This window comes from Hylobates moloch, unplaced genomic scaffold (genome assembly GCF_009828535.3).
Source record: "Hylobates moloch isolate HMO894 unplaced genomic scaffold, HMol_V3 SCAFFOLD_1, whole genome shotgun sequence".
In the NCBI taxonomy this organism is placed as follows: Eukaryota; Metazoa; Chordata; class Mammalia; order Primates; family Hylobatidae; genus Hylobates; species Hylobates moloch.
This window is the reverse complement of record NW_026652276.1, coordinates 158,213,971-158,240,293: the sequence shown is the minus strand read 5'-3', so window position 1 is coordinate 158,240,293 and position 26,323 is coordinate 158,213,971. Positions and strand designations below refer to the sequence as shown.

General features: G+C 31.6%; 1 protein-coding gene across 5 annotated transcripts in view; it reads left to right on the top strand.

Annotated features, from left to right (window-relative positions):
• The window catches only part of PHF14 (PHD finger protein 14), a 203,959-nt gene that overhangs the window by 134,863 nt on the left and 42,773 nt on the right, over positions 1–26,323 (top strand). For 2 of the 5 annotated variants that reach the window (XR_009215711.1, XM_032760483.2), the window contains exon 17: positions 1,770–2,942. Coding sequence is in view for 4 of the 5 variants with exons in the window: in XM_032760483.2 (XP_032616374.1) it covers positions 1,770–1,782 (13 nt within the window). In the remaining variant the exon portion in view is untranslated. Of the gene's footprint in view, positions 1–1,769; positions 2,943–9,841; positions 9,872–10,667; positions 10,786–23,884; positions 23,970–26,323 lie in introns of those variants that run through there. The other 3 variants (XM_058446883.1, XM_058446881.1, XM_032760474.2) reach the window with 3 other exon arrangements.

The following is a 26,323-nucleotide window of genomic DNA, read 5'->3' as shown; positions in this document are numbered from 1 at the left end:
TCATTACTATTTTATGCATGAGGAAAATGAGAAGAATTACTTGCCCAAGATTATACAACTGGAAAATGGTGGAATTATAATTTGAGTTTAGGCAGTCTTAACCATACAGTTCATGCACTAATCATTAGGCATACCACCTCACCGCACTACACTGCTTTAGCATATTTGACTTTGTTGGGACAAACAAAGTAGACACTTCCTCTGGACAGGCAATTCTAACTATATAAGATACAGAATATATTGATAGTTATTGGTATGTGCATCAGTGAAGCCCTTTGAAAACAATTTTTTCTACATTAATTTGCTTACTAGCTGCATATGAAATAAATACAAAGCCCAAACTTGATCTTTGATTTAACTGCACAGTTTTTTGTCCTGGGAAGATAGGAGCCAAGACAAGTCACATTGCTTATTCTAGCTTATTTTGGTGAAATTTAGGATGTAGGGATATTAACAATAGCTCTTTAGTTTTTATCAAACTTGACTTATCAACTTGAATTTAATTGGGGGTTAAAGCAGATTTCCATATCTAATGTGTCTATATTCGGATGCATTTCAAAGTCAAATACAAATACATATTTTCAGTTGTCTTCTCATCTCCATTATTTGTGCATGTAATTAAGAGTTAATTGTATTTCTATTATAAATGATTTGGTTGCTTCCTCTTGCATTATACTTTTCCAGTAGTAAACTACAGACAAAGCAGTTCTCAGAATATCAGATTCAGAATGTGCTCAAAAGCTCTTCACTTAGAGACTGAAGCACTGAAAAAAGTTAGCACGTGTGATCTTACTATTTAACAAGCGAATTGACCTCTATTATTTCTTATATGTTGATAAATACAACATGTCTTTGAAAATTATGTTTCACATTGTATTCTTTTGGGGGGGTGTTTACAATTTTGTTTTTACTTTCTTTGGAGGTTATTCAGTTTGGCATGATAGCTCTCCTCAACGCTTTATTTGTCTGTGTGCCACTTTTCACTTTCTTTTTCTCAATGGAACCTAGAAGCATTAAACACATCTCTAATTGTTAATATAAAAAAGTGAACTTCTTCTGTGATGTATGACTACTTGGCATTTTTACCTCATCTTCACAGATCTAAATGTTTGAAGGAAATGATAACTTTTTATGTTTACCCCAGTCAAAACATTTTACTTCTAATCACTAAAATTTATCCCCTGAAAATAAAGACAAAAAGGTAACAAATAATTGTAACCAAACATATTTCTAATATAGTCTTTTTAAAACAAAGTCAGCTTAGCCACAGGATAAGAATCATTTGAAAATTTCTTCCCTGGGAGTCTCTGTATTTGAGTATAACCAGCACTGTAACATGCTTATTTTCAGTACGGTTGCATGTTTTCTCAAGCAATGTTAAATTGCCATATTTGATGAAAAAATAGCAAATTGAAATTTTTCAAAATATTTATTGATCAAATGTTTCCTTTTATAAATACGAGCCCTTCATCATTTTAATAGTATTTTCTTTTTTGCTTTAGAAAGATAGGTTTATTTTGACAACCAAAAGTAATAATAATAATACAAGAGGAGGCAACTCAATGTTTCAAATGATAAAATAGTTCAATTTTAACCAATAGGAACCTACACAAGATCATGGCATTTAGGTTTAGAGTATCTATCTCTTTGGACCAGATCATATGTTATTTGAATCTAGTGTGGTTTGTTAGTATGTTTCATAAGACATAGTGCAGAGCTGCTATGATCTTTAAATGTTAATGTTCTTTTCTTATCACTTTACTGTGTAGATACCCTTCATGAGACCCAACTCTGCCACAGCTCATCCTCGGAGGCAATCCCGGAAACCTCTTTTATAAGTGTGATTTTAAAAATGTGGATTAAACTCTCGATAGAGTACATAAAGTAAAGGAGAACAGCTATATTGTCCTTTCTATAAGCTTGTCACTGCAAAAAGTTGCCTTTTGATTGTCAGGTTTGGATAGAATATAACTGATTGGTTTGTTACTTGGACTAACAAGGCAGTAGATTTGCCTGTGTGGATTTTTTTTCCTATTTTTCTTCTTTTTGCTTTTTTTGCACTAATCAGAGATACTTGATATGTGCATTGTCGAAAAATACTGGATACATGTCTTGTCAGAATTGTCGTATTAAGTAATGTCTTTCCCTCTTGCTTCTTTGGCAAATGATGATACACAGTGTTTGGACTTACTGAAGAGTTACTGAAGCCTGTGGGACTTAATAAATACAATATGCTACTCCCTGTTGTGATTGAACAATACAAATAACAAACAAGAAAGACAATGCATTCCATTAGTCTGCTATTCTGTTTCCTTCAACTTCATACGTAGATTCATATGTGAAGTACTACATTGTAAAACAACTATAGACTCTTATATTAAATGTTATTTCTATTTATAATATTCAGCAAAAGTGAAAGACTTGTGAAGCGTATGACATTCTATTTTTGACTTATTAGTCCTAGTGTGAAAGCATTAATATTATTAGCATGAAATTTTTACAACTTCAGATTTGAAGCTCATGAATAAAAATATATCTGTGTTGATCTCTAGATATTTTTAGTAATACCCAGATATATTCAATCCTTATTGTTTTAATATAAACTTTCTGTGTTCAGTGTAATTTTATTTTTCTCAACCTTAAATATGAATTTAGGAAATAAGGAGGGAAGTACAAAGATTATTGACTATACAACCTACCAGCTGAAAGAAAGATCTTCATCAACATCTGTATCTTTCCAGAAGTATACAGAATTAAAATTTGATCTTCAAGCTTTAATGATCCCGTTTTAAGTCAACGGCAGAAATATGTTGAATATTTCGTCACTCAATCTTGAACTGATTTAGAAGAGACTCTTTGCTGAAATTGAATTGCACATATACATGTAAATTGTCAACATGTAATTTGGAATTTTCTGATTAATAAATGTGGTTTTGGACATCTTTTTGGATATAGTGACAATGGAAAATAGTTTAAACTTTAGGAATAGAGTAGGTAATGTTATAGATAATCAAAAGCAATTGTAATTGTAAAGCTGCTGTAATCTAGTAATCTCTAGTTATAGTGGGGAACCCTATGATTGGATGAGATGTTTGATAAAAGTAAAATGTGTATGAAATTACATATAAACAGATTATTAACTTATTGAAAGATCTCATAACATTGGAGGAAAAATATTCATAATCTTTAGCAAAACTAGTAGACTTTTGTTTAAAAGAGTAAGATAGGACTAGTTATTACCATATTAGCTTAAGGAAATGTTGGTAATTATTACTGTTGCTGAACTCTGGCTGCTTTTAAGCAAAATGACACATTGACATTTTCTAAGTGGAATATACTAATCCATTAGACCATGGCCCTCTGTTAATATTTAGTGAGAAATTACTCGCAGTTGCTTTATTTTAGGTTTTTTGAGAAACTCTTAGGCCTTGTTTTGGTATCACTGTTAATCAAAATCCTTTTCACTTTGATTCCAATTACAATACTATATTATCATCATTCTCCATCTTGCATTTTCAGTGGTGGTGGATATTCTGTTCCACATTTGGTGCTAGTCCTAAGAATCTTTGTCACATGTTATACATATAGACTGCAAAATTCATAAGATATAGGTCCTGCAAAAAGTATAGTTGAAGTAAGAAAACTTTTGAAGTAACTAAAATAGAATACTTTCTCCTAATAGTCTGTTAAATGCTCTCATATCCACAGTATAAAATTATTCCGTGTCCATAATTGGTCCAACTACTATAAGGAGAAAATTGATGTGTGCTTAAGAAAATATGTACTAAATGATTCATATTTCACAGACGTACATAAGAAAAAAATGGCACATCAGGTAAATGATAGTTGTTTATCACACAATAGGGAAAGGAAGAAACATTAAAATATCAGGAAGGAGATGAAATGTCTCTGAAATACAAGAAGAATGACATAATAGTAAGTAGTGGTTCTCAAACGTTGTGCATCAGAATCACAGGAAGGATTTGTAAAAACACAAGTGACTACCCTATTCATCTCCTCATCCGCCCTCTACCCACTTTACTCCCTCCCCCTTCACCCTGGAGTTTCTGATTTAGTAGAAAATTTGCATTTCTAACAAGTTCCCAGGTGATGCTGATGCTACTGGCCTGGAACACCACATTAAGAATCATTCATAGGTAGTATTTTTTTAAAAAATCATTGTGTTGTGCTTAACATTGATTGATAAAGGAATGTGCTTTTAAAATCTCCTTAAAAGGGCCCTTAGATTTCCTCTAGATAAAAGAATTAGTAATTTCATCTGCAACACATACAATTTTTTTAATTTTATAAAATTTAGTTAAATGTTTGTTTTACACTGACTATGGAAACAGCACTATTTTAGATACAGAAAGAAATCAATAAACGTAGCCTGTGTTCACAATTCACTCACCCTTTTGTTATAAAAAGACTTGAAATTAGGGTTATGTTTTAACATGAAAACAAAATTTAGCCTTAGCTTTTATCCATCTTAACTTTAGAAATTATATTTATGCGTTTATAGATCATTGTCATTCATTGTTGCTTGAGTGTTCATCTGATTTTATATTTATGATGTTAAAAATAGACTGCTAACCAATAAATAATAAAATATTTACAGTCTATTCTATTTCCCTGTATTCACATCCTATTAATGAAAACCACTGGTTTTCAATAAGTATACAAAGATACTTATTTCATAAAACTCACCACTATTTTACTTGATTCTCAATATGAGAATATTTCATGAATATTTCACCAAAATTTATTCAAGGAATTCAGAAGGACTCTCCAGCAGAGCAGAATATTTACATTATTAAATTTTTAAAAAAATTTAAAAATGGCAATTGAAACTTGTTTAAGAGACTCAACTTGGAGTTTCCTGACATACGAAGGCAGAATCATTTTTTCTACCTGTCTGAATCAGCACTTTTTAAGTTTACATAAAATTAAGGATTGTGATTTCTAAGATAGGCATGCTTTGCAAATATTTCTCTATAAAAGTGGAAGCCTCTTTCCCATAGTGCTCACTTTAAGGCTTTCTGTAGGCCTGCCGATAAGATTCACTGCTGTTCAGGTACATAAGATGTAATGTAATTGGATGTGCATGCTGGGCTTTGTAAATAAAATGAGATTGACCCCCAGCAATTATCTCATTTATCTGATTTACATTGTAAAATCAGGATCTACACTATTGATTAGAGCATAATTAGTTAATTATGAACAGGGAAATACAAAGTTACATGGAGCTTGAGCACAGCAGGTTGTACTGCTGAAAAATTTCCAAGGGCATGAGCAGATGGAAATCAGTTTGTTAAAGAACAAAGCAGATGTGTTTCAGGTATGGAAATGTCTAATTCTTCTCTCATGCTGTGAAGAGTTGCTTGACCTTATTGTGTATTTTATATGAATTGTTTTGTCTCATCTTTCATTTTCTTGTTTCACATTTAATCTTGTAATCTGGCTCCTGCAGATATAGCTAACTGAATTGATCACACTCTTTGAGTGGCTATTAAATACAGATTTGGATTTGCATATTTTTCTAATTTTTTAAAATTAATTTTTATGTGTACTTTTATGTGTAAAGAATTTTTTGTCTTTCTTACTACCCATTCATTCATTATTGGCTGATACAGAAGTCTGTAGTGGTATTAATGAAATAGGTTCAAGTCCTCCACATTAGTCTTATATTTGTGAAACGATTAAAAAACATTTTCTAATTATTTTGTATAGAAACTGCTTATGTAGGTAATTTGCACTAAAATTGTTGTAAATTACAAGGAATAAAATATTGTACTTATTGATACTAAATGTTATTCAGTATTGGTAGAATGCAGAATTTTGTGCAAGCTTCTATTATTTGTAAAGTGATTTAACTCATTGACCACAATTTGTATTCTCTCCGTCTGTTAAGATGTTTAATCGAAATAATTGGCCACTATTCAATGAAAGAACTCATCACTACCTGTTAATAGATTTGCGTAGATGTTTGAGCTGCTAGTGAGATTTTTGTTTAAGTAATGACAGTATTCAAGACTAATTTTTTTGAACATTCTTGTGATGGAATTTTTACACAGAAATGAAAAAGTTGGAAAATCCAACCCATCAGTTCTCTGGATATCTAGTTTTTTTTTAAGTGGACAGACATAATATTCTATATTTCCAGAGTCCAGTTTTTGTTTTGCTTTATATAAACTTATAGGGGCTACAAGTAAAATGTTCCATTGGCATAAAAGATAATGTGATTATCACAATCAACTTGATCATAAAAATGTACATCCTTGTTCAAGTCTGTTATGGATTTTATTTCTTTCTAAAGTTTAGCTTACAAATGGCTATAAATTATTTGCATAGGAGGTGCACTTAATTGTTTCAGTTAGGTTTTAAAAAGTAGTTTTAGTTTACTCCTCTAATGAAATTATCCCTTAGAAATTAGAGATGTTAAAGAAACCCTTTGGAACACTGACTTTTGGCCTCTTAGGCATCCGATGAAGTATAAATCAGCTGCTGCTTTTTACTTGTTTGCATATTCTCAGTAGTCAGGTAAACACCTGACTAATTGCTTGTTATATGGATCGTAGCACATATGAAGGTAAATCATTTTTTTCCCTCTTCTTTGTTTAGGGTGCTATTCTTAATCATATACTAAGTAAGTATTTTACATACATATAGACTATGTTTATTTGGTCACTGCATTTTGTTAATGGGTAAAAGACCATATATTAAGCTACTTTGTTATTTACATCTATATCTGTTATTAATCTGATATCTAGGAAGTTGTATTTAGTAAGAATCTAATTAGGTTTGCTTTTATCTTATGATTGGGATTCCTTTATGCTCTATAGTGTTAATGTGTACAGTGTTTATTAGAGGCTTAAATGATACTTCTCTAAGCATCCAGTTTTTATTTTATTAAAAAGTCTTAGTGTTTCTTTACAGGTTAGTTTTGTATTTTTTAATATTTTAAGACATTGCCTTCCTATTTAATAATGTGTTATTCGTATAATCTGTTTTTATTACATAGACATTTGTGTTATTTAATAAAGTATATTGTGTTATATCCCTATACTTTTGTGGGTCAATGACTGCTTTTGCCAAAGTTTTTTAAAACATTTTATTCACTATTTATTTTGGTAAATTTTGTCCTATATTATGTGCTGCATGTGTTTCCAAGTTTATGTAATAAATAAAGGTAGAAACCATAAATAGGTCAATAACTACTTTAACTCCATTGCAGCTTTTAGGTAGCGATGATTATAGACCCTTATCAGTTTTTGATTTTCGAGTTTTTTAAATGGTCTAAATTTGCAACATAGCCCAGAGTTTGTTGGGTGACAGGATTTGAAAAGATTACAAAGTGGTATTTGTGTGTAAAATTAATAAGCCACTATTTTGGCCATCCACAGTGTTCTTTGATTTCTTGGGTTCTTAATGGTATCTCTTATATTTGTCCACAGTTTATTAATTCTTGCAAGTTCTGCTAGAGTTCACTTGTGTCCAGTAAGATGTTTCTGTGATTAGCACATAAAGCTATGGATTTTTTCAATTCAATATTCTAAGATAGAAACAACAGATTTTTTTCACATTGAAATAATTTGGGACATCTTTACAAAGATCTTATATTTGTATATTTATTTATCACCAAAGCTATTGACTTTAAGATTGGATTCTTTTCTTTTTTTCCCCCTCTCTTTTTTGGATTTTGGCAGTTCCTAAGGGTACTAACTACTTCTTTTTGCTACTTAGTCTTGAAGCTGAGGCTTTTATTTACTGTTGATGAGCTAGAACTTCAGAGAACTTCCCTATCACCCCTAATTCTAACAAGCAAATTCTGTTTCCTTTGGAATGCATCACAAATACATGAGAGTTCCACATGTTGACTAAGTAATTCTGAAAGGTATCACTAATGAAGGAATCAATCAGTAAGGATTAGATCATTTTTAAATGGCATGTATTTGTTATCTTCTGATAAGCTAGCATATAAAATCTTTCTCTTCCTCTTTTCATTAGTTCTTGAGCTGAAAGATAATTTGATTGTACGAGCAGTTGAAATCAGCAACAGATTGGAACTGTATTAGTGTAGCAAACTTGTTCTTGGTTTATTAGCTGGAATTTCATAGCTATATCAACAAGAATTATGTACATTAAGGTGATAATGAATTATGATACACATTCATCATGATAGTTGCCTCAAGTTATACACTAGAAATCATAATTTGAAAATTATTATGACAGTTATAAAGTAAATATGCAGTAATTAGGTAGTAAATTCATATGAACTAGGAAAATGTTAATACTTCATCAAGAACTTTGATTATTAGCAGTCTGAACTATATGGCGCACTACCCAAAAACCTAAAGTTAAGGAAAAAAGACTATAGTTAACAAACAAAATTGAGCTCATTTACTTAACTCAGTAGAAATGATCATTTTCATGTATTTTTACTGTCAGTTTACATAGCCTCAGTAAGTTTTAGTGGTCTGGTTTCTGAATCCATAACAGATTGTTGTTGGGGAATTTATGCTTAAGCAAACACACTGACAATATCAGGAAGCAGTGGCTGATAGTTTTCAGGCAAGCGAGGACCCTGAAAATCTATAAAAATTGAATACAATAATTCAAATAGAACAGCCGACTACTGGTCTTCATTCCAAGGACAAAAGGCTGACACACTGCTAGACCTGTAGCAGCATATGTTATTCTTACTGATGACCTGAGATGACAAATATAAATTATATTTAATATGTTTATTTGATGAAACAAGCAATGTGATTATTTTTAAATTTCGCATCAAAGATGATTAAAACTCTAGTTTTTATGTATGAAGGAGTATGCTCTCAGTTATTTAGAAATCTCAGCCTTCTCATAAATCAGAAATACTTATACTTTGAAGGTTTCTATATCCGTAAGTTTAATCAAAATTTTGGCTAATGAAAAATATGTTGTATTGAGAAAGAGCATAAAATTACGTGGGCTTGCCAATTAGTCTCTTTATGTCGCATTTGAACTTAGCTTATATTATTTATTATTCTTTCTTAATGCCAGAACAACAGGTATTTGAACATTTTAACTGCTTTTAAATATATTTTTAGATATGTGATATTGTCATAGTAAGTAAAATACTGTTGGTCCTATTGGTCCTATTTGATTTTATCTATTCCTGTAGCTAGAACTGTCATAGTAAGCATTTTTTAAAGTCTTGAATCTACAAGGTTTTTGGAAAAGTACATAAGCTTATTTTATTCATAAGGAGAAAGTTGTAGAGGAAGAAATGCATAAACTTAGGACATTCAATTGTGTTTTAAACTTCTCTATATCTGAGTAACTTAATTAAGTTGCTTAACTTTTCTGCAACTCTTGATTCCCCAAATGAGTTTTTGGAAGACTGGATTTTTGTATCATAATATGAAATTTCTACTAAAAATGTAGATTTACAGTCCCTTTTATTATGATGGTTTCTTAAAGTCAATTGTTTTTCTTTGTGTGTTGTTTATGTAAGAAGAGCTTCTTCCCCCTTTTTTCCTAAAAGGTTATTGAATAGTTTTTAACTTTAATCAAGTAATAACATGTTCTATAAATTTTCCCCTTTGGTTTCTTAATTGTAGATTTGTTGACATTTGAAGTTTTAAATCAGTGAAAGATAAACAATAAAGAAAATCTGATAGATTGGTTGAGAAAGTATTATTGTTTAATTTTTTTTAAACTATGAAATGAGGAATGCAATCCCTTCTATAAGATGTATACACTTTGTTATTTGTTGTTAAATTTTGGTCTTGTTATTCCAACTGATGCAAAATTCTTTTTACAAAGCACTGAAATAATACAGATTTTTCTTCATTGTCAGCAGGATGAGATTGTCTGAAACGCAGAATAGGTATGGTAGTTTTCTTAGATTTTGTACATCATAGGTGGCAAAGACACTATCAAAACATTTATAAGTTTTTAAATGTACTAGGAAGTACTTTGTAAAACCAAATGGTCTGAAGAAAGTGACAGGTAAATTTGAGAGAATAAAACTAAATTATTGGGGTGGTGTCTTACCTGTTTGTATATTTAAATGTTCTGTGATTTAACATGTAAAGTTTATTTTTATTTACTGTAGATTGTGTTAGCATGCTATAAATGTTAGAAAGCTCACTTACAATCTACTTTAACTTGAAGAAAGAGAGAAATCAGGTCCAAATTGTATGGCATTGATTGCAACCTACTGTAGCCTAGTAGAATTTCTGAGTTTTAAAATTTTTTAAATAATCAAAATGTATTTTATTGAATTTATATCCTTGAATTATATATGTATCTTATTAAATACTTTAAAATGATTTAATGGGCAAATGATTAATTCTTTAAGTTCACAGTTGAAATTGTGGTTGTTTTGAACACATGATTATACATGTACATTCATTCATATGCTCTTAATATTTCTACTATCAGTGTTCTAAATATTTGTTTTGTTTGTTGATTTTATTGCTGTTGTATTTTGTTTTTGCTAAAACATTTATTTCAGGTTTAGTTTGCCTTTATCATCATCATTAATTTAATGATCTTGTGAGCCAAGGATAAAATTAACAGTGTTGAAGTTGAAATATACAATAGTTTGTCTTTTTGTCTTTGAAGTAGATGGTTTTTATATTATTTAGATACACCTACCTATAAATCTGTTTACCCTGCAGGTGTGATGAATGCAGACTCTGCTACCATTTTGGCTGTTTGGATCCTCCTTTGAAAAAGTCTCCTAAACAGACAGGCTATGGATGGATATGTCAGGAATGTGATTCTTCATCTTCCAAGGTAAGGGGAGAAGTCTATAAGAAAAGGAATTGTTTTCCTTCCGTTCGATAGCTTTCTCATGTCACACAATTAGCTTCTTTAAAGATATTTGGAATAGGAAGAACCAACATTTTAACCAGTACACCTTAAGAACATATTGCTATGGTTATTTTCTTGCTCTTAAGGAAGAAAACAACTCTACTAAATTATGTGAATTTTCTCTATGGAATATTTAGTTGTTTTATGTATTCTCTATTATTGTAACATTAAATAGTGCTCCAAAAGCCCAAACAGATCACTCTCTGCTAACTTAACATACTTGAGAATGGCAGGAAAATTCCACCCGGAGTCATAATAAATTATGTTAGCTAACAGAATGACCAATTAAATAGAATTTTATAGATGTTTTATTTTAAAATGCAATATATTGTAATATCTTACAGCATCTGTTCCCTTAAAAAAAAAACAAAATAGTTTTAATATCCTAAATCTTATTTCTGATATTTATTTTAGCTGTGTAGAAAGAATGAAATTTCTAATAAGGTTGTTTAATAGATTATACCCCCAAATCAATTTGAAAATTACATCTTTTTAATATTAACATTCTAAACTTACATCATAGTAATCCGTAGTTTATTTTGTGGTTCGTTAAAGTGAGTAAGTAAATAGCCAGACTCCTAATGTTGTGACTCATTTGGCAGAAATACTGAATACATTTGAATGAAGACATTCTGGTGAACTGTAGATTAATCAGATTTTTCTTTCTCAAAAAAGATGATGAAAATTAACTGTCTTCTGTATTATGGACATCCAGCCATCTTTCTTCAGTGCTACTTAAATGATTTTTTTGGTCCTAGAGTGAATTAAAATTGATCATGTAATCAAAAACATTATTTTATCCTTAACTAAAATGATTTGCTTCAGCTTACCACAGAGGCCTTCTGCAAAAGTTTATTAAAAACTGCAAAAAGACATTTGGTTATAGAAAGAAACTAAACTTTTTTTAAATATCAGAATTTATTTAAAATTATACATATTTTTTGCCAAGTGTGGTGGCCCACACCTGTAATCCCAGCACTTTGGGAGGTCGAGGGAGGTGGATCATGAGGTCAGGAGTTTGAGACCAGCCTGGCCAACGTGGTGAAACCCCGTCTCTACTAAAGATACAAAAAATTAGCCGGACATGGTGGCGAGTGCCTGTAATCCCAGCTACTTGGGAGGCTGAGGCAGGAGAATCACTTGAACCCGGGAGGCAGAGGTTGCAGTGAACCGAGATTGCGCCATTGCATGCCAGCCTGGGCAACAGGGCGAGACTCCATCTCAAAAAAAAAAATTATAAATATTTGTATGAGGATTATTAAAATATTTGCATATATTTTATTTAATAATCAAGCATTTTAACCTAAAATTGTAAACTATATAGTAGCAAGAATTATTTTCCAGGCATTTTATTAAGGCCTAGATTAAAGAGAGAACATATTTAATTTTAAAGATTTTATTGCATAATTCAAAAATGTATTCCCAAAATTTTATTTAAATGTAAAAATAATGAAACACTATAGAGTTTAAATAGTTGTCTTATGAGTCTCTTTAATAAGTTTTTTTAAGTGCATTTTTTGTTTGGGATTTTCTCCTACCCCCAACAAACAAGTTAGGCAAGCGATTTTTGAAACAGGATTTCCCACCTTTTTTAAACATACCTTTTGCATATATTCTTTTGAGAAGGCTCAGTAATACTATAAATATGTAGTATTATGTTAAATGTTAAGTTATATAGTAATGTTGTTAATGAACATTGAAAAGGCAAGGGGGCATATTTCAGATTTTTTTGAAATATAGCATACATTTTGTACATGCCATAGGTGCCAGTAGCCATTGGATAAGGTTTTAGTTTTGTTTTTTTTCTCTACCACAGAATGGGTCTTTGGACTTTGAGTGGAAATGCATTAGGAAGGCACATTGTTACAAAACTTGCTTTGTATTTTCTGTACTCTGTTTGACCTGTGGTTGAATACCAATATAAACAACTAACATTTTCAAAATTTTATAAAATATGGTTTCTAATATTGGAATGTCACAGCAGTTTACCGTGAGGGAATGAAACAACAGTGAAATGGATTTGTATTTTCGTTATACTTATATGACTATTAATATACTACTATTTTCCAATGAAAAATTAAATTTAATATAATATTTAAGCTGAAACTTACAGAGACTTAATTGATTACCTTGAATATTTGTGCTGCATCAGTGGTTTTTCTTACTTTGGAAGACTTCCATTCATGACCAGTGGTAGTAAATTTCTGTTTGCATTTTCTTCTGAAAGATGTTTGCTAGTATTAGAGCCTAAGAAGAAAGCATTGATAGATAATGTCATGCTTTATAATTCAGTGAATGCTGCAGAAGCTTTTACATTCGTAAAGCTGTATATTATTATCATCCAAGTCAAGAAAATTAGTAACATCTTAGGGCTTAAAAGAAACCCAGAATGAAAGTTCATATGCTTTGCCTTATCCTTTATTCTTCTACATTTGCTTAGGTGGAATATTATTTGCTAGGTAGCACTGGGCATATTTGCCGTGTTCATATATTTTAATGAAATGAAAAGCTAAAAGAGAAATACTGCCATAAGAAAGGAAGTAATCAATTGCAAATAAATTTAGATGGTAAAATGTCTCCAACTTCTTTCTCTGCGGTAGTCATGTTGTTAAGTCCAACAAGTCTTCACTTTTATTTGAAATTTTGACTCCCTATTTGTTTTGCCTAGAAGTTTAAGTAATACAAAGCAAGGGTGTATAGTTGAATATTTGCTAGAAAAATGAATTGCACTTTAACATTTTGTCTAAATTCTGTGGACCAAGGGAAACTCTAAAATACTGCTATTTATACTGTCAGCAGCTATTTATATATTGCTTTGTCTTTCAAGTAACAAGTTTTTGATATGGGGTTGTATGAGGGCAAAAATTTCGGTCTTTACCTCTGCCTATTACTTTTATAGAAATTCCATAAGAGTCTAATAAGATTCATCATATCTGAATTCACAATTTTTTGTTTTAGCACATGAAAGCTGAAATACACCTAAATATTTAGTTTTAATAATATTGATTTAATAACAATTTACCTAAAAGTAGAAGAATGACTGTTTATTCTACCCAAACCCATGAAGTATAGCATAAGACTTTCTCTGTCTCATCAACTCTTCATAAACTTAAGTAGTCATTTTGAGTTTCATAAAAAATAGCCAGTTACATGGACACAAACATATCCACATGTATTTACATACATGGAGGCACAAATATACACACATACAAATACATGGAGACACATACACTCGTATACAAAACATACCTTCTCCCATAGGCTATGCTTCAAAGCCATTGACTAAGACAGCAGCCACCCAGACAGTGCACTATGCTTATATTCAGTGGAGCTAGTTCATTGCTACCTGTCACCCTGCATTAGGGCTTTTTTTCCTTGCTCTTTACTGTGTTGTGAAAATCCTGTTGTTAATAAATGCCACATGCCTGGAAAATAAATGTATTTTCTTCTCTCTTAACCTCAACTTTTCTCTTATTTTTCCTTCATTTCTTCTTCCATCCATTCACCCAAGTCACATATCTGGAATCATCCTCAAGCCTTCCCCATCCTTATCTCACATAGCAAATCACTTCCTGAGTCCTATAAAAGTTTTCTTCTTTAAATATTTCTCCAGTCTGCTCTTTGCTCCTTTTTTCCACTACTAGTGTCTTGATTTAGTGCCTCGCTTCTTCTCATTCTGTTATGGTTCTTCCTGTTTTAGAAGCTATCTAAACAGGTATGCCAGACTTATCCCCTTTTTAACCATTCTGCTTACTAGAGGCCTCTAAATGAAGTGTTTGCACCGCAGTAGATATACAAAATGACTCATTAAATTAACTTAATTCTATATAACATTTTTTAATTTTCATGTCTGAGTCTATTTTCATGATTTAAATATGCTAGTACTATAGAACAGGTACATAAAACTTCACACATACATATTTATGTTGAGGTGCATATTTAAAATGTTTTTACTATTGATATGCATCATCAAAAATAGCTTCCTGAAAATGTAGTTATCATACCTCTGCTTGAAATCTGTCAGTGTTTTTTCATTCTTCTTCATATCCAAAATAAAATCAGCCAGATTAGGAAATTAACATTGGTATATTACTACTGTCTGATCCTCAGATTTCATTCAGGTTTGGCTATTAATCCCAGTAAGGTCATTTATGGCAAAAGGATTCGGTATAGAATCACAGGTTACATTTAGTTTTCATATTTCTTTTGTCTTGAATCTGGACAGTTCCTTAGTCTTTCCTTAACTTTCATTAGCTTGTGACTTTTGAAAATTACAGAGCAGTGAACCCGGGAGGCGGAGCTTGCAGTGAGCCGAGATTGCGCCACTGCACTCCAGCCTGGGCGACAGAGGGAGACTCCGTCTCAAAAAAAAAAAAAAAAAAAAGAAAAGAAAATTACAGAGCAGTTATTTTGTAGAATGTATTTCACTGTGCATTTTTCAAGTATTTTCTTGTGGTTTAGATTCATTATGCATCTTTGATAAGAATACCACAGATGTGGTGCTGTGTGCATTCTACACAAAATTTTGATTTGAATTATAGATAATGATGTTTTATCTTAGGAGTCGTCTGCCAGTTTTCTAATTAATTAGTGATTTCTGGGGAAGAACCTTGAGACTATGTAAAAATATCCTATTCCTCATCAAACCTTCATTTTCTGTTTTATTCAGTGGGATTATATTGAATGTTATTATTTATTTTTATTTTCAAATTACTACAAACTTGGCTAATGAAAGCCACTTCAAGCTGCCTTCTATGTCCTTTTGACATGATTCCACCAATCTTCAAGTACTTTCTTGCTGAAAGTCTTCCAGGCTCAGCTTATACTGTCTCTATCTCCATTCCTGGAATCAGCTGTTTCTCCAAGGAGCCCAGGTTCCTTTTAGTGGAAAATGATAGTTAGAAACCAAGATCTGGTGTGGTCATTGTTACTGGGATATTGCTTTTCCTGGTTCTTCTCAGTAGAAAAAGCCAAGGACTAGATGTAGGTATATGTATTCATACACAGCCACACTTACATCTATATTTTTGTTTTCATAGACACTGAAAACTAATTTTCTTCCTTTTCATCTTTGTAAATAACTCCTTTGTAAATAACTCTCTGACTGAAAACTGGCTCCCATTTTCCTTAATATATACTCTTATATCATTACTCTCCTGATATGAAACCAATCTCTTATCACCCTCTTCCCCTAACCACATGGATACCTACTTTGCTTATCATCTGATAACTTTTAAACTGAATTGTTCAGGAAGAGGAGAGAAGGGATGAGGACTGACATTTGTATTTTTTACAAGTTCCACAGGTGATTTTATGAGCAGTTAGGAATAAGAACTACTGTTATACCTGGTTTTTAAAAACTTCAGTTTTTACAAAGTTTTGAAGCTAAAAATTAACTTTTTGGAATTTTAAGACAAATACACAATGTGTATAACCCAAGTCAAATGTCAACAAATTGACATTTTAATATTATATTGTATATTGCCATATAAGATATAAAGTAGACTTAGTATTGTAATTTAAAAAATAGGACATAGTTCATGCTTCAGTCTTTTCCAGGATATTCTTGATAAAGATCTCAACAACTTGTATCTGCTGAAACACTTAAAATGCCGATAACTTGTCTTAATATGGTTAAATGAACATGTATAAATATTTCTTTTAAAAATGCTTCCTCCAGGTCATATGTATTCACAGATGCCACTGAGGATTTAAATATCCATCATGTACTTTACCGTGACTATGTCAGTTACTATTGTAGCTTTTCATCTTTGTTTAAAGCTATGTTTTGTGAGAAGCCATGGAGTATACATGACAGGTCATTATCTGACTACTACAAGATGAACTGTCTTAGCTTGGAGACTTCTATTTGGTTCACTCTTATTGGATCTTTGTAGTATATATTTTTTGAGTATTAATAATTTGTGAATTCATACGCATAGGAATTTCATCCAAGTCCTTATGGGAGATTTTCTAGAACTACAAATGCGTGACAGACTAGCTAAGGCAAATGATATTTCTCAATAATCATTTGTATTAAAAATCTTTAAGTAGAGGACATATGATATTTTTAATTTTGGTTTTATTTTTTATCTTTTCTGCATTGAAATAAATTCTATAATTATGTCAAAACAACATGTATAAATATATATTTTCAAGTAAAACAGTCATTGAGAATTTTGTCTCTTTAAGAACAGAACAATCTCTTCAGGAGTATCTTGTCACAATACATTAAACAAGTACATTTAATTGAACTTGGTAATATTGGAAATTGAATGTCTGAATTTTATGCATTGAGAAGATTTATGAAAAATATAAAATTAAAATGAATTATCCTTTAAAGTTCTCTAAAATTTGAAGCTTATAATATAACTGACGCATAAAAAAGGGATTTTTTAATATTTTAACTATTCATTTGACCTCTGGGATTTTATCTGACATTAGATTGAATTCTAAGTTTCTGGATTTTACATGGCTGACAGAGAAATCATTTTTAGGTAAGATGTATACCACTCAGCTGTCTAAATTCAGTACTCTTCTAGCGTTTGTGGGACAAGCTTACAAAAGCTTGGAAAAATGTGCTTCATGGAGCTTTACTGAGTTTTGATTTGCTTTTTTACTAATACAGATATGTAAAAAGTCTGGAAAAAAAAGTTGTTTCTATTGTGTCCTATATTAGAATTAAATAGAACAAATCTGCAGTGTTTTAAAAGTCTGAGAATTAAAACTGTGGTATGTGGTTATCCTCAAAGATGATTTTAGTTTTGTATTAAACTTTAGATTTCCTCTTTCCTGGTGGGTGGGATAAAGCCCACAGATTTCCAGTTGATCCTCTACTGTAGAACAGGTCCTCGACTAAGTTCAGGCAGTTGCTAATTGCTTCTAGCATGTTCCTTGGCAAGTGAAATTGTTTGTATAAATGTCTTTTAATCCCTTAGTTTCTCATTGAGTGCTGTACTTTGGGACTATTAATAATTATTTGCTTAACAATCCCACTAATTATAGTTGGTACTTTGCTTTAAAAAAAAAAAAAGAGTGTTTTATTGTTCATACTGAACATTTATATCCTGAATTGAACTTATTAGTCATCATTATTGCCTGGTCAAGTAGGTGGTTTTATTAATACTTGATTGTCCTAGACGTGTTTTCTGAAACCTATTTCTAGACAATGTTTTTATCAAGTAATCATTTTCAGTAAAACATAGATTGTTTACTAGTCATTCTTAATAGTATTAATAGAATTGGAATCAGTATTGATCTGTTTAGTTCTATAACCTAAGGTAGTTTTCATGGGAATCATATAATATATATTAAACATATATACTTCAGTAAATTATTCCTTAAGAATCATTTTGAAAATATGATTTATTAAGATAAGTTTGTCAGTGTTTATGATGCACATATTTTGATATATTTAAATATCAAGTTCACAGAGAAAGGAAAATGGTTAGAACATCTAAAAATAGACCATCTTTCTCTAAATTAATAATTTACAAAATTGAAAAACTAAGCCACTTTCTAAATTATGCTTACTACAAACTTGAAAAACTAAGCCATTTTCTAAGTGGCATGTGGCCTTGTGCATTTACATAGCATGCTGTGGAATACCATATGTGATGAGAAACTAAATCATAGCTGAGATAATTAATCAAAGTACAGTAGGGTGCCATACATATAAATGTCTTTTAAAAGTCACAAACCTCATACTGTCCTTTAGTTTAAAATTTTTTTGTGTGTTTTTATTTTTTGTTATTTCATTATTTCAGCTACTAAAATGCTGAGAGTTAAGATAAAGGACATTTTATTACAGCTTTACAAAAGTTAATAAAAGTATTTTTACCTTATTAACCCAGCATTTGAAATACTAAAATTAGGTTATATAATCAACCAATATATCATAGATCATACTGTTATAAAATTCAGAAGTGGTGTGGAATATATTAATTATGTAAATTTTTATTCCAGTTTTTATTTGTAGTGTGAGTGTGAGAGACATGTTCATTGTGAAAAGATAGTCCTAGTGGAATTAAACTAGTCTATTCTCACAATTGTGAAAATATCGCCTAAATAATAGAAAAGGCTTAAATCCTGGCTTCAAAAAAACAAAGTGAGATTGCATGCATTGTAGATGTAGATATAATGGGAGTAATTTGGTTCCTCTAATTTATTAAACATTTTAATTAGTTCATAATTTTATAAAATTACCTGTTAAAAAATGTTGTTTCCAACCTACATATTGTGGTTTAAGAAGTGCTCTTTTGCTTATGACTAAGAGACTTCTTCAAGAAAACCTTCAAATCTAAGCCAAGAAAATTCAAAGAATGAACTCTGGCAGTTAATGGAATTGAGTTCTTTGAAATCAAATACAGTTAAGCATTCTAATTTTGATTTTCTGATGGAATCTTTCCTAGGTGTGATAAGAAGTTGTAAATTAGAGGTTAGAAACATAAAGTGCATCATGCCATGTTATTTGCCTTTTAATATATTCATTTTTGACGTTTCTGAAATTAGATTGTTTATCTATAAGCAGTTTTTATCTTTAAGTGATAATAGTTATTTTTCCCAAAAAAATTGCCATTGAATTGGTGTTCTTATAATTGGATGCGTCGTATAGTAGGAAGATAGCGTAATTTAAATTATATAGAAAGTTAAGTATGCAATTTGGTGTAGATGTAAGCGTTTTTCTGAGCTTTGAAAAGAAACAAACTGGGCTCAAGTCTTAACTATTTATAGTACTTGTGAACTTCAGCAAATTGTTTCACCTAAGCTTTAGGTTGCTCATTTGTAGAAGGTTGAATGGCAATACTGGGAAGTATAGAGGTGCTCAGTAAGTGACAAGCATTTTAGGCACAGAGAGAAAAGTTCAAAATTAGTGATAATATTCTGATTTTCAAACATTAAGAAATGTTTTTTAAAAGTAACCTGAAGAGTAATTTTCTGTTTCATTTTCTGCCTTCACACACATCAATGAAAATCTTTCCTGTCTCAGAGTTTCACACTAAACAGAGGAAGGCCATGTCTAACTTTTTCGTGCAGAAAAAAGTCCATTTGTTGTAATTTCTTGGTAGAGTTAAGAGGCAATGAAAGCTATCTTTATAATTAATGTATTTTTAAACCATGGCATTCATGGCTCTCTAAATTTTTTAAAGTATATGCTATCCTATCAGATTTTCTAAATGTACTATAGTTAGTACTTTTAATATTGATGATAATTCATATTTCACTTTAAATATAGAATTGTCCTCTGAATCATGCACTAATATATTTATTTTATAAGTAGAGAGAATGATATTTAGAAACAAAAGGTTTGTTTTGTTTAAGCCATATTTAAGGCACTGACTCTGCCTGGTATGAATAATAGGAAAAGATCTAACTCATATGGAAACTTGTTTTTAACTGAAGACATATTTTAGTAACAAGTGAAGAAATAATCCAAGAAATTTTTCTTAGACTATAAAGGTATATTTTTTTCTTTGTCAAGGTCATTAAAACTGTAAACTTGAAAATGAAATGAAAATACAAAGTAAATAAAGTAAAATGTAAATGTAACAAACCACTGAAGACAGTTGTAAGACAATTTATAAGTCCACTTTGTCAAGGTGTATGCAGTTTCTGATAACAAAAGTTTCATCAACCCTAAAGAATGACTTTTTAACAGGTAAATATCAGCAACACACCCTTTTTATTATATACATGTGGAATCTTTTAAGGATGGATATGTTGGAAAATCTGGGCTAGCACTTTCACATTCCTTGTCGAGTCTGGAATTTAAGGTTTTTAACTTTTAGAACATATTGTATAAACACATTTAGAATTTCAGAGCATGATTATGTGCCATCAATATGCCTTACAGCGTTTATGCAAAAGAAAACCTTACACTTAAGTAAGGAAATGTGTACTAATTCTCCGATGCTACTAATTCTTTTCTTTTAGAAAGGTAGACTCTCAGTACAGTAGCCTCTACCCACCGCCTACTTAATTGCAGGGGATATGTTCCAAGAAGATGCCTTAAACCAGTTATTTTTTTCCTAGACATGTCTTTTCAGTGAAAGGAAATATCTTATGACTTCTCTTTGGCATATCAAAATTGTTAGCATCACTACTCTTGCACTTCGGGGTTGTTATTAAGTAAAATAAGGGTTACTTGAACACAAGCCCTGCAATACTGTGATGGTCGATCTATTCACTGAGACAGCTAAGTGACTAACGAGCAGGTAGCACATACAGTGTGGACATATTCTGGGCAAAGGGATGATTCATGTCCCAAGTGGGACAACGTGAGATTTCATCATGCTGTTCAGAATGGTATGCAATTTAAAACTTCCAAACTGTTTATTTCTGGAATTTTTTTTTTTTTCTGTAAGTTCTGGGGTACATGTCCAGAATGTGCAGGTTTGTTCCATAGGTATACGTGTGCCATGGTGATTTGCTGCACCTGTCAACCCGTCAGGGGTTTTAAGCCCTGCATGCATTAGGTATTTGTCCTAATGCACTTCCTCCCCTTGCCCCACCCCCGGACAGGCCTCGGTGTGTGTTGCTTCTCTCCCAGTGTCCATGTGTTCTCATTGTTCCACTCTCACTTATGAGTGGGAACATGGGGTGTTTGGTTTTCTGTTTCTGTGTGAGTCTGCTGAGAATGATGGCTTCCAGCTTCATCCATGTCCCTGCAAAGGACATGAACTCATTCTTTTTTATGGCTGCGTAGTATTCCATGGTATTTCTGGAATTTTTTATTTAATATTTCCAGATCACAGTTTACCATGGGTAACTGAAACCTGGGAAAGTGAAACCACAGTTAAGGGGAGATTACTGATTGTACTTTAAATATATATATGTGTGTGTGTGTGTGTGTGTGTGTGTGTGTGTCAAAGGGTAGTGATTCATACATATAAATTCTTCAGAACCCTATCTTTATGCCCTACAATTATTTCCCTTTCTACCCCCCGCTGTCCTGATTCCCAGTAGAGGGAACCATTAATGATATACTTCCTTAATCATATCATATGTTTCTTTATTTGTTTCCCTTCATGTTACTTTAAAAATTGAATTATCTTTTTCGGGAATATCAGAAATGCTGTTGTTAACATGTTTTTCGTTGGCAAAATGCCATTAACAAGGCAAATTATAAGAGTATGGTCAACATGGTCCTTCCACTGCCCTATAGTTCCAGCTTAGTCCAGTCCTGCTGTATATTAAATCAGTAGTAGCTTCAGTAGTGTTTTCTTGGTCACCAATAAAACATATTCCCTTTCTCTTTTCCAAGTTCTGAAATTGCCCAGCTGCATGTCCAGGACCTTCTCTGAGCTGTGAATTCAGTTTGTCAAAATCAAGAATCTTCCTCTGTTATTCTCTGTCATGTTTCATCCACCTTGTTGGTAATTTCCTCCTTTTAAAAATACTTCTTTCTTGCCTTCAGTGAACTTCTTCTCTCCTGCGTTCCCCTTTTCTTAGCGGACCATTTCTTTGGTTTTTTTGATAGGCTTCTCTAGGTTGGTTTCACAGTCTTTTTTTCTCACTGCAGTTGATAGCATCTATACCCAAAGCTCAATACCACACCCATTTTGCAAAAGGAAATCTTGGGATTTAGGATTTAAGTGATCCATCTACTTTCTCTGAGTTAATGTCCCTCAAGAGGGACTTTTTGCCTTTTAAAATATCCTTTTGTCTAGTAATTAAGACAATATAGCAATAAATTTACATATATGGTTTAATTGGCCGTTTCCTCTTATAGTCTCCTTTTACTAAGTAGTTTAAATGACATTTACTTAAGTAGGCAAATGTATATTAATTTGATCTTCAAATTAAACATTATTCTGAAGATATGATTAAATATGCTATAATTAAAGTGTTGGACTCTTGAATTTTGATTAACTTTAAAGCTAGAGAGTTGGCTGGGTGCAGTGGCTTACGCCTGTATTCCCAGTGCTTTGGGAGGCCGAGGCAGGTGGATCACGAGGTCAGGAGTTCGAGACCAGCTTAGTCAGTATGGTGAAACCCCATCTCTACTAAAAATACAAAAATTAGCTGGACGCGGTGGTGCGCACCTTTAGTCCCACCTACTCGGGAGGCTGAGACAGGAGAATCACTTGAACCCAGGAGGCAGAGGTTGCAGTGAGCCGAGATCACACCACTACACTCCAGCCTGGGTGAATCGCTTGAACCCAGGAAGCGGAGGCTGGAATGAGCAGAGATCGTGCCACTACACTCCAGCCTGGGTGAATCGCTTGAACCCAGGAGGTGGAAGTTGCAGTGAGCCGAGATCGTGCCACTACACTCCACCCTGGGTGACAGAGCAAGACTCTATCTCAAAAAAAAAAAAAAAAAAAAAAAATCTAGAAAGTAATAATTCAAAATAGGAATTTTGTTTAATATAGTAAAATTGATATCCTTTATATAAAATATTGCTTTTAAAAAATACATGCCTCTCTCACTGTTTTTCTCCTTTTTCCTTTTCTTTATTCTAACTCCACTTTTCTGAAGAAAGTTGGTATCAGGAAAAAAAAATACACTTCGGGGTTTTAAAAATATTGTGAAGGTAGTAAATGGTCATTGTTGAATATTGGAAAAAAATTTTAAACATAAAGAAGAAAAGTATTTTAAATTATCTGCAATTTAGCACCTAAAGATACTACATTTCTGCTCATGTTTTGGTAGTATGTCCTACTACAACCTACTTTAAAAAAAATTACAGTTATATCATACTTTCTGTTATATAATGGTATTTAAAAAATATAATTGTATGTATGGCAATTTACCATATTGTTAAATACTCTTACATAATCTATTTTTAAGTACTGTACAATTTTTTATACAAATATGCTTTCAATGTAATGACTAGATCAAGCAACATAAACATTTTTAAAATAAGAAAGTACCATACTAATAATAATAATAGAAGTTAACATTTTGTTGAGCACCACTATGTGCCTGGCATTATCTAAGCATTTAAAATGTATAATTCTATTTAATCCTCACCACAACTTTTAAGGCGGTTATTGTTTTTTTTATCTCCTTTCTGCAGATGAAAGAAAGAAATGAGATTCAGAGAAGTTAAGGATTACACAGCTAATAAGTGATATAACAGTGATTCAAGCCCAGATCTCCCTGACTCTAGAGCCTGTGTTTTAGAAACTAGATTTTATATATTAAAATAAGTATTTTCTATTTCTTATTGTAAGAGATTCTCAAATTAGATTTTGTCCTAAAGCCATTTTAGATTTTCATCATGTAAAACTCAGATAATTTTTCTATTATAAATAAACATGACTTCTAATTGGAAAGGGAAAAATATTATTAAGTGGGATCTGCTTTTGTCTTTCTAATGGATAGGGGAATAAAACACAAAGATATTTTAAAACAAGTTGATTAAAGATGGTGCTATGGTATGGTATGGGAAGATGAATGTGGAAGATGACATAACTCAACTCCTCAGGGCCCTTTCTTCATGAAATTCAATTAAATAAGATCTGTGTTAGGGGAGGTACAATTTGACTATATGGATGATTTATGTAGACACAGCAGAAACTAATCTATTGAACTTGGAGGGAAGTAAAGGAAAGGGATCTAAAGGTGTTTTTTTTTTATTAGACACTAAGCACTGTATTTTAGCTGAGTCAAATCTTAGTTTTTAATGTTTGTCATGAGTTGTGAAGTTTGAAAACCTGTACTGTGAAAAGTACAGTCAGCCACACTCAATCCCTTTGCAAAGATAGTTTAAGAATATTCTCATTTGTGTAGTGTCAGCTATTATACTTTGTGTACACTGGCAGTTTTTGTATTTTTTTATCCTAGTATCAGCATTCTTTTGCAGTACAAGTTTCTCTTTTTCAAAAGAATACTTGCTTACAAGTGTATTAAGTATAAATACAATTCAGTTTACACTCATTTGTGTTAATTCTTTTGCTGACAGTTCTTTTGTTAATTCTTTTGATTATTAAACAAGGAGTACAAAATTATTACCTCACCTATAAAAGGTTTAGAAATGGTTCCTGCCTCATTGACAGATAAAGGTTTGTATGTAACTGTTTTTATTCTACTATATTTCCACCTGTAACCTAGCTCTGCCACCTCTTTTTGTGATTTCAGACTTTTACAAGTGGTTTTAGGTTTAATATATTGTTCTCTTTTTTTCCTCTGGACTATATTCATATGTTAAATCTAATCTCTGGTCACCTAAGATACAACCTATTTTAATATTTTCTCTGAAGGTTTCTTAAAGGTTTATGTTGTAGTGTTATACCTTCATTGAAGTTCAGTCGGTTTTTTGTTAAATGTACCTTCAATAATGGCTGCAAATTATTATGTGCTTCACTGGTTTGAAAACTCTTTAAAGTATGCTTATAGAGGTTAACATTTTAAGAATCACTTTGAAAAGTTTAAGCAATATCAAAGCACTTTTGTCAGCAATATGTTCACTATGGTGTTCTTGAGGGTTGGACCATTCTCTCAATTTTTAAAGACCAATAGTATTCTTTATATTCTGTTTCTAAAATCAGATTTCAAAATTTAGATGATTAGTTATTTGTAAATCATTTTTCCAAAGCACAGATGTATTGGTAGCTTAATGCAAGTAATGAGTATAAGGTATTTCAGCATTATGTCTTTATTTTAATGCAGCAATTTCAACAACCAACAGCAAATCATCTTAATGACTCAATTTAAAATTTATCCTAGTATCCAGTCATTTGCCTAATTATTAATTTTTACCACTTAGAACAGTTTTCAGAGTGTGAATGAAGTACGTATTTTTAGGATACATTATTTACTCTTTTATAAGCAGGCTAAGTGCTATAAAGGATAGATATTTCTTTACCTTTCCTTGTGACAATGTTGAAGCTTTAACCTATTTACAGCATAAAGACTCTATTAAGTACAATCTTAATCTTTATTTTTTAGTATTCTCAAATCTACTACATATGAATCTAATTTTTGCAGTGAAATAAACTTTCTTTCTTCGTTATTTAGCTGTTTCAAAATCCCTAACTTTTCTCTTCCTGTCTACTCCTTCCTTTCTCCTTCACATTTCCAAGCAGTATTTGGAAACATGACAATATATTTGTCAAGTATGTTTATGTTCCTTTATCAATAAAAAGCTTCCCTAAGATAGCAATGTCCTTAATAGGGTAAAATACAGTTAGCTGTATTTTTTTTAACCTCCTTATAGCAATAAGATGAAAAAAAAAAAAAAAAGCTACAGTCTGAATTTGACATCATTAAACAAAAACTCTTCAAATTAAACAGTATAAAAAGAGACAAAAAAGTGGTTTTATTTGTTCTTCATATTAAATGCCTTGAGGATTCTCAAGTGAGCTATTTTTAACAGACTAATCTTCCATTTTTATTGTGATTTAAGTAAATTTTGCTCTTGATTCCAAGACAAGGTACAAACAGAAATGAGCTCGATTCCTTCCATCCCAGTGCCTTTAAACATGCTCTGTTGGAGCTTCCTTTTTCCCCCAGT